Source organism: Hydra vulgaris, chromosome 01, assembly GCF_038396675.1.
Source record: "Hydra vulgaris chromosome 01, alternate assembly HydraT2T_AEP".
In the NCBI taxonomy this organism is placed as follows: Eukaryota; Metazoa; Cnidaria; class Hydrozoa; order Anthoathecata; family Hydridae; genus Hydra; species Hydra vulgaris.
The window spans coordinates 40,602,501-40,612,500 of record NC_088920.1 but is presented as its reverse complement, the minus strand read 5'-3'; the positions used below and the strand labels follow the sequence as shown (position 1 = coordinate 40,612,500).

Here is a 10,000-nt window from a genome sequence, read left to right as displayed (position 1 = left end):
TATTGGTGAAAGAAAGCAACACGCTTTCATATGCTGAAGATTAACATTTCTGTTGCCGAAGTAGCACCATAAAAATACTTTTAAAAGAGTTTACTGTAGATGCATAAATTACATCATGAGCTAATTTATTTTAATGGTTTGCAACACGGTTTTTAAAAAATTCTGATATTCTAGATATCTTTTTATTAGTTGGGGTTTCAAAAAGGTCATTTTTAATAAGTTATATGCTGAGTTTGATGAGAAAACATAAACGTACCAAAGTTTTTTAAAAATGGTTTTAAACAACTTTCTAATTTTTTCAATAGCGGTTCTTTGTGACAAAACTTGATGATCATATTATAGTTTTAAATAATTTATTTCTTAAATAACTTATTAAAGAAATACATTATTTAAAACTATAGTTCTTTGACAATATAAGCAAAGCAAATTATTTGCTTAGTAAAGTAAGTAAATATTGGATGTGCCTAATTAATAAAAACAAACTTTTTACTTTTATGTAATTAAAATCTCATTTGGATTTTTTTGTCTTTCGTCTTCTGGCACCCCTAATATCTTGGCGCACATTTTTCATTAACTAAAATTGTACGCTTATATTTACTAAATAACTTTAAAAAATTAAAAAAAAAGTTTTTTCGATAATTTTTATTATGAAATAATATATACTTACTCTTACTTGTCGGTGACTTTAATGCTCACCACTCTGAATGGCTTGGCTCTAGTGTCAGTGACTCTGCAGGCATTAAAGCCCACAACTTTTGCCTTTCTCAATCCCTAACTCAAATAGTCAACTTTCCAACTCGCTTTCCTGACAACCCTAATCATTTACCTTCTCTACTCGACTTATGTCTTGTTTCTGATCCTAGTCAGTGCTCAGTTTCTCCACATTCACCCTTAGGTGCTTCTGATCACAGTTTGATCTCTTTAAAACTAATATCTCATTCTTCTTCATCACCTGAATACCCCTACTATCGAACCTCTTACAACTACAGTAAAGCTGACTGAGATTCTTTCCGTGATTTTCTTCGTGATGGCCCTTGGGTAGAAATCTTTCAACTTCCTGTCGACAAATGTGCTTCCTATATAACTTCGTGGATTCAGGCTGGCATGGAATCTTTTATTCCCTCTCGACGATTCCAGGTCAAGCCTCACTCTCCTCCATGGTTTTCCTCACACTGTGCTGCTGCGATTGCCAATCGAAACCGTTACTTCCATATTTATCAGCAAAACAATTCTCCAGAAAACAGACGTCTTTTCATTACTGCTAGAAACAACTGTAAAAAGGTTTTGTCTAACGCCAAAACCCGCTATTCTCAGGTCATGAAATCTCGTATCTCATCTCAAAAATTAGGCTCTCGTGACTTCTGGAGAATCTTTAATAATATCAATAATAAGGGCAAATCTATAATTCTACCTCTCTTGTATGGTTCAGACTTTGTCACCTCACCTAAAGACAAAGCCGAACTGTTTGCTAAAAACTTTTCATCAATATCATCTCTTGATTCCACTAATTGCGTTCTACCTGATATTGCCAACAAACAGGTTGATTCATTGCTTGACATTCATATCACTTCAGCATCTGTATCTAAAGTGATTTCCTGTATAGACTCTTCTACAGCTTGTGGCCCAGACAACATACCTGTTATTGTCTTGCAGAAGTGTTCTCCAGAGCTGTCGTCTATACTCTCAAAACTATTCAACAAGTGCTTATCAGAGTCTTGTTTTCCAGCCTGCTGGAAAGCCGCATCTGTTATCCCTATCTTCAAAAATTCTGGGGAGCGATCTGATTCGTCTAACTACCGTCCCATAAGTCTTCTTCCTATCATAATCAAGGTTTTTGAATCTTTAATTAACAAACACTTAATTTCTCATCTTGAATCTAATAACTTACTTTCTGACCATCAATATGGATTTCGATCTTCTCGTTCTACAGCTGATTTGCTAACAGTAATAACTGACAGGTTTTATCGTGCATTAGATGAAGGTGGAGAGGTTAAGGCCATTGCTCTTGACATTTCAAAAGCGTTTGATAAAGTTTGGCATGCTGGTCTTCTCCATAAGCTTTCTTCTTATGGTGTATCCGGCAACATCTTTAAGATCATTGAATCCTTCCTTTCCAATCGTAGCATAAAAGTTGTCCTCGATGGACAACACTCTTCTTCTTATTCTGTAACTTCAGGGGTTCCTCAAGGTTCTATCCTTGGCCCTATACTCTTTTTAATTTACATTAACGATCTTCCAGATATTCTCACATCTAAGGTGGCATTGTTTGCTGATGATACTACCATTTATTCTTGTCGTGATAAGAAACCAACACCCTCTGATTGGCTGGAGGGGGCATTTGAGCTTGAAAAGGATCTCACTTCTGCTACAGCATGGGGCTCACAGTGGCTGGTGAACTTTAATTCAGATAAAACTCAATTTTTTTCAGCCAATCGTTATCGCAATAATTTAGATCTTCCTATATTTATGAACGGTGATGTACTCGATGAGTCACCTACTCTTCATCTTCTAGGATTAACTCTTACTTCCAATCTTTCTTGGAAACCATATATCAAATCGGTTGCAAAATTAGCATCTGCTAAGGTTGCATCTCTTTATCGAGCTCGCCACTTTCTTACTCTGGATTCTATTTTCTACCTCTATAAATCTCAAATCCGGCCTTGTATGGAATACTGTTGCCATATCTGGGGCGGATCTTCTAATGATGCCCTTTCTCTTTTAGACAAGGTGCAAAAACGCATTGTAAACATAGTTGGACCTGCTCTTGCAGCCAACCTTCAACCATTATCACATCGTCGTAATGTTGCTTCTCTTTCTCTTTTCTACAAATACTATAATGGACACTGCTCGAAAGAGCTAGCTTCTCTTGTGCCATCTACTAAAATTCATTCTCGTGTTACTCATTCAATTAAGTGTCATCCTTTTTCTGTGACTGTTCCTAAGTGCTCCAAAAACGCTTATTCGTCTAGTTTTTTTCCTCGAACATCAGCTCTTTGGAATTCGCTTCCTTCATCTTGCTTTCCTGATTCATATAATTTGCAATCTTTTAAATCGTCCGTCAATCGTTATCTTGCTCTACAATCTTCATCTTTTCTCTTACAGTAACTTCCAACTTTAATTAGTGGCTGCTTGCAGCCTTGTTGGAAGCGAAGATGTTTAAAAAAAAAAAAAAAAAAAAAAAAAAAAACATAAAATAAGTTTAACTAAAATAAGTATTTTTATATAATTACAAATTTATAATTTTTATATTCTCAAGAGAGAAAAAAGTATTTAGTTAAAATTTAGCGCCTTCGAAACCTTGGTGCTTGGGTGAAAGTCAACCATTGTACCCGCCTTCCGCCGGCCTGTACATACACATATGCACACATAAATATAACACTCATTAAAAAAACCCAAATAAACTTACAGCAATAATTTGTAAAACTTGGGTGGCTTTTTTCATATCCAAACTATCAATGTTGCATTCCTGCATTAGATATTTATAAAACACACATACAATCCTATATACTCAAACTTGTTTTTAAATATAAAATTTAATTATTTTAAAAAACAAATAGTCAATAAAACTTTATTAAAAATTGTCAATTTTAAAGGTGAAAAATTGTCAATTTTAAAGGTGAAAATTTAACAGTAAAACAACCTCAACATGTCTTTCAAGTTCTTTTATTTGGTTTCCATACTTCTCAACATGCAAAAATGGCTATAAACATTCAAAATATATCTTATAAATAATATATATATTTTTTGTATCCATTTGTTTAACCATAAAAATATAAAATTTATAACCATACTTACATATTACTATTATATAAATAACGACAAATAAAAACAAAAATTTATAAAAATAATTACTATATAACTTAAAATAAAAAAAATAAATATTATTTAAAAACAATCATATCAATATTAAATAAAAAAGCAAACAAATATAGCAATTGTAACAACAATAAATAAAAAATAATAATAAAGCTATACTACTATCATTATTACTACTATAATTCAAGGATGCGGAGTCCCAAAAGGACTCCGGCTTTATATCTCTACTTTTTCCAAGTCTCTAGTGTCCAGAAATTCTAAACATGTTTGTTGACTTATTATCTGCTATAATAAAAAAATTCATGACATTTAATGACTTGAAACTTATTGTTTTTAAGCCCGAAGACCTGGAGTCCCGGAGGCCTTGCCGCCATTATACCTAAGGACTCCGGGCTCAAAAAACGATTGTTTTTCTAACCTAAAAGTCTTAATTTTTTTCCTATTAGTAGTCCATAAACTTATTTATACTTTTAGAGCTCCTGGATACCAAAAACTAGGATAAAGTAATCTTTTTGTGACTTTCAAATCCGGAGTCATTTTTGGGACTCCGCATCCCTGCTATCATTATTAAAACATTATAATTAATAGTATTAACAATAGGATTAATCAAAAAAAAAATTTTGTAATTTAAAAAAAGTAGTAATAATAAGCACAAGTTAATTAAAAATAATAACCAATTAAAAATATAATTATAGTAATTAATAGATACAAAAATAGTAATTAATTAAAAAAGCAATAAGAACACATAAAAATTATATTCTTTAAGTAATTAGTCAAACAAAATTTTATAAGCTTGGTTTCTGTTTAAAAAAGCTACTAAAATCCTAAAATTAAAAGAACTATAAAAAGAAAAAAAAGGAGGTTGGGTCTGAATTGGTAATGTAGGTTTTGACTGGAAAAATTAAATCAAAAAGACATGTTCATAATTCTTATGGAAAAAAGTTGTGAAACTATTAATTTAATTTAAACAAAAAAGAATAGAATAACTCAAATTGTAAAAACAAATTAATGCAAATTTTTGGAAACTTTAGTTTAAAATTTTAATAAATTTAAAGTTTGAATATGAAATAAATTTAATAATATTCAAAATATAATAGCAAAATATGATGCATATAAAGTATAATGGCACACACATTACTTTTATAACTATGTTTTACCAAAAAAAGAAAAAAAAATACTCAAAAACATTTATCCCACAATGTTGAGAAAACATTGAAAAAAATTATTATCTTTTTCTGTGAATATGTGTCCAATGGCATTATAATGGAGGAATTCTATTACATGGGGCGTGCTAGGTGATGACATCAATAGTATTGTCTATTTTATGTTTTTGGATCATATTAAAAGGGTTGTGTCCTGATTTTAAGGTGATAAGAACTAGTTCGGCCTCATTTTTTGTATTTAAAAAAGTTTTGCTTATATGAGATTTTCATTGCATGATGCTGAACTTATTCTATTGCATTGATATCTATTTGGAGATAAAGGTTCAAATATGGTAACAAAAAAACAATATAGTAACAATAAATTAAAAATAAGGGGGTACATAAGTGATGTAAAGCTTTTTTCACAGTGTTGCATCTCTGCTTAAAAAAGTATGGTTTAGTATATAAAGCATTTTTTTAACCCAATAAGAGATTGGATTTTATAGAACCTAATAAGAGATTGGGTTTTAAATTTAAAATCATTAGAGATGTGGATGCTAAGATTTTCAGAGGTTGTTGTAACAAGTTCAACTTTAATTGCAGTGTCTTTGTGATGGTCATAGAGCAAGTATTCTTAAAGAAACCAGTGTGCACCAAGTATGTTGCACTGAGTTTTGTCAAAGAGTAAGGCTTTAAAATAATTAATATAAATGTAAAAGTAATTGTTTGAGTTATCTGCAAATGAACTTAAATAAAAATTTTTAATAAATTATCGATTTGAATTGTTAAAATAAAATCTCTTTCCTGCATGTTCTACATCTGTTTTTAAAAAAATCTCCTTTCTGCATGTTTTACAATCTCAAATAGACTAAATAAAAAATGAAACAAGCTCCTTTAGTATGCTTCAGCTAGCTTTCAAAAACTCTTTTGAACTGTTTTCCTTTAGTCCAGAACAACCAATAACACATATAACTTTATGTCCTTATTCTGGTTTGTCTTCAGTTCGACCACCTCCACCTCAGACGAACTGATCACCTTATGTGATCACCATTAACCTTTTTGAAACTACAAGTTTTGAAAAATAACTTAAAATCAATGCATTGAAAAAGCTGTAGGACCAAATACCAAATAATTTGTATGCTCAAGAGCAATAGTTCAAGCTTATAATTTCTTCTCCAAAAAAAAAAAAAAAATCCATAGAGATTCCTTTAAACATATCTGCACTAAGTCTTTAAACATATCCATACTAAGACTGGGACTCTTTCCATGATTTTCTTTATGGTAGCCCTTGGGTAAAAATCTTTCGTCTTCCTTCACCCTTCTCCATGGTTTTCTTCACATTGTGCTGCTGCAATTTCCAATCGAAACTGTTACTTCCATATCTATCAGCAAATCAATTCTCCAGAAAACAGACATCTATTTATTACTGCTAGAAACCATTGTAAAAAAGGTTTTGTCTAACGCCAAAAACTGCTTTCCTCAGGTCATGAAATCTTGTATTTTATCACAAAAATTAGACTCTCGTGACTGGAGAAAAAAGTAAAGCGGCATCTGTAATCCCTATTTTCTAAAATTCTGGAGAGCGATCTGATTCGTCTAACTACCGCACCATTAGTCTTCTTACTATCATAAGCAAGGTTTTTGAATCTTTAATTAACAAACACTTAATCTCTCACCTTGAATCTAATAACTAATCGTCAATATGGACTTCAATCTTCTCATTCTACAGCTGATTTGCTAACAGTAATAACTGATAGGTTTTATTGTGCATTAGATAAAGGTGGAGAGGTTAAGGCTATCACTCTTGACATTTCTAAAGCTTTTGATAAAGTTTGGCATGCTGGTCTTCTCCATAAGCTTTCTTCTTACAGTGTATCTGGTAACATATTTAAGATTATTGAATCCTTCCTTTTCAATATTATAAAATTTGTTCTCAATGGACAGCACTCTTCTTCATATCCTGTAACTTTAGGGATTCCTCAAGGTTCAATCCTTAGCCCTATACTCTTTTTTTTTACATTAACGATCTTCCAGATATTCTCACATCTAAGGTGGTATTGTACGCTGATGATCCTATCATTTATTCTTGCCATGATAAGAATAAATGATAGTAAGCCAACACTCTCTGATTGCTTGGAGGGGGCATTTGAGTTTGAAAAGGACCTCACTTCTGCTATAGCATGGGGCTCACAGTGGCTGATGAACTTTAATTCAGATAAAACTCAATTTTTTTCAGCCAATCATTATTGCAATAAGTTAGATCTTTACGAATATTTACGAACAGCAATGTACTCGATGAGTCATCTACCCTTCATCTTCTAGGATTAACTCTTACTTCCGATCTTTTTCAGAAACCATATATCAAATCAGTTGCAAAATTAGCATCTGCTAAGGTTGCATCTCTTTATTGAGCTCGACAAGAGCTAGCGTCTGTTGTGCCATCTTCTAAAAATGCTTTCCTGATTTATAAATTTGCAATATTTTAAGTCGTCTGCCAACTGTTATTTTGCTCTACAACCTTCAACTTATCTCTTCTAATAACTTCTAACTCTAATAGTGGTTGCTTGCAGCCTTGTTGGAAGCGATGTTAAAAAAAAAAAAGTCTTTTAAACATATCCATACTAACTCCTTTAAACATATCCATACTAAGTCCTTTAAGTATATCTAAACCAAGTCCTTTAAACTCAACCATACTAAGTTGATTATGCAATAGTGGTGTAGTGGTAGAGTGCTTGCTTCATAAGCGAGAGGTTTCGAACTTGATCCCACCATGTCCCTGGTAGTAATACGCTCAACTTTACTTTATTAATATCTTTATTAACATAAACTTTAATTTTAGTTATTTTTAGTTAACACTTAGTAACTTAGTAACACTTAGTAAACACAATTTTTTTACGGGCTAAAAAATTATTTTGAGCTTAAAAAATAGATCTCAATTTTTAAGTTAACCACACTTTGCAAGTTTTAAGGAATTTTTTTAAGGAATACTTTGTAAGGAATGCCAATAAGAATTATCCAAAAAATTCTTGATGCTTCATTTGAAAATAAATTTTTATATAAATTTGGCTCACCTTAGATAAGAGTGACCGCAAAAACATAATACCAGGTTTTTGTGCACCCTTAGATTCCATGTATGCACTGAGTTCATCTCTATAAGAAAGTTTAACATTTACATATTGCGCAAAAATAGAAAAAATATTGTTAAAAAAAACAAACAAACATAAATGATCATTTATAAAAAATTAAAATGTTCTTACGCATTCTGTGATATTATTATGGCTGCCTGGGGATGGTTTAAACAATATTGCAGATATAAACTTTTCATCTAAAGCAGAACAAAATTTTTTTTAAATGTTCAACAATTATGTTAAGTACATTACTATTTCAAGTGTTTTCAAACACTGATATTAAATGTTAAAAAAAAAAAACTGATATTAAATATTTAAAAAAAAAGATATTAAATACTAATTTTGCTGACAAAAAGCTGCTGACAGTAGACTTTTTTGTTGACATTTTTACAGAAAACAATTTAGTCTAAACATTTTTGTGTTTAGGTCAATAACTTGTTACCATAACCAACAACAAGAAGTAAAACTTTTTTAATAAAAGGATTTTTTAAAATTAACGAGTAAAAATTAAGTGGTAAATTCTGTTTTAGTTAATTAAATAAACTTTATATAACTTATTTTGCCTTTTATTTCATTTTATTATTATTTTGTCATTCATGGCATTTTGTTTAAAATCAAGAGATGTATATAAAAAAAATATTTACAAAAAGACTTTTGGAAAGTCCATTTAAAACTCTGCAAATTTTCTTAAACTCTGCTTATCTTGGTTTAAATATGACTTTTTAGGCTCTTTAAACAATCCAATTTAACAATTGAAATCTATTAAAATAGTTAAATTAAAAGAGGTTTGATTTATTATTTATCATTATTATTTTTCATTATCATTATTTTAGTATAAGCTATTTTTCATGAGTTTTCAGAGAATTAAAAAATTTCTTATCATACTTATTAAAAAAAGAATAAAAACTTAAGAGCTTAAAAAAAAGTGAAACTATCATTTACCTGCATCCGAACTAGTAAGAAACATTCACCAAATCGTTGTTCCTCAATAGGTTTTCTAAATACAAATTACATATCTATTTTAGAATGAGAAAATTTAAGCAATACTTTCTTAAAAGACAATGTAGCATAACACTAATATAGACATTTTCTTAAATCTTATAATGGTACAAATAGTTTAATAAATAGAAAAACTTATTTTTGTTGTTTGAATCAATGGTAAAAATTAGAAAGTAGTTAAAACGTTAATTATCGCATAACATATAATAATATGTTATGCAATAATAAATAATTACTTTATCATAAAAAAATGTTTTTAATCATACTAGTACAAGGTTAGTATGCACCATTTATTTTTGTTTTCTTTTTAATTCTTTTTCTTAAGTGCAGCAGAATTGTTTAAAGCATTTAGACTTTTAATCAAAGTTTATAATTTAATAGAAGTTTATAATTTAAGTTAAACAATGCTTTCATTAAATAACAGGTAATAAAAAATTGATTTTCTTATTCCCCTTTTTAAATCAATACTTTTTATTGGCAAGAAAATTTTTATAAGGATTTAAAAGCGATTTATGAAACCATATTATAATTGAATTTTTGAAGATTTAAACATCTTTTCAGAAACTTCTAACCAGACTGATAAAACTCTAAGACATATAAATTATAAAAAGATTAATAGAATTAGGGATGTACCAGAATTCCGGCCAGAATTTGTGACTTTTAGATCATTTTGGTTCTGGCCGGAATTACAATATTTTAGGCCAGAATGTCGGAATTTATTTTTTACCTTTTTTTTTAAAGGCATGTAACACAGACTGTGTAAATTAAATCAAAAAATCATTGTCCTACAGGCCAATAAAGAACTATTGCTAAACCTAGGTAAAAGATGAAAATTTCTTAACAAACACAATAATTTTATTTGCAGTAATCAATTATGAAAGGATTTCTAGAAGTTTAGGAATATTGTGGTGCAAA

General features: G+C 30.0%; 1 protein-coding gene across 2 annotated transcripts in view; it reads right to left on the bottom strand.

Annotated features, from left to right (window-relative positions):
* Nucleotides 1-10,000, bottom strand: part of LOC101238539 (rho guanine nucleotide exchange factor 7) — an 81,271-nt gene that overhangs the window by 35,706 nt on the left and 35,565 nt on the right. For both annotated transcript variants that reach the window (XM_065788158.1, XM_065788157.1), the window contains exons 9-13: nt 9,029-9,083; nt 8,216-8,283; nt 8,030-8,108; nt 3,641-3,700; nt 3,407-3,466 (exon numbers count right to left, since the gene is read on the bottom strand). In XM_065788158.1, coding sequence (XP_065644230.1) covers nt 3,407-3,466; nt 3,641-3,700; nt 8,030-8,108; nt 8,216-8,283; nt 9,029-9,083 — 322 coding nt within the window. The remainder of the gene's footprint in view (nt 1-3,406; nt 3,467-3,640; nt 3,701-8,029; nt 8,109-8,215; nt 8,284-9,028; nt 9,084-10,000) is intronic.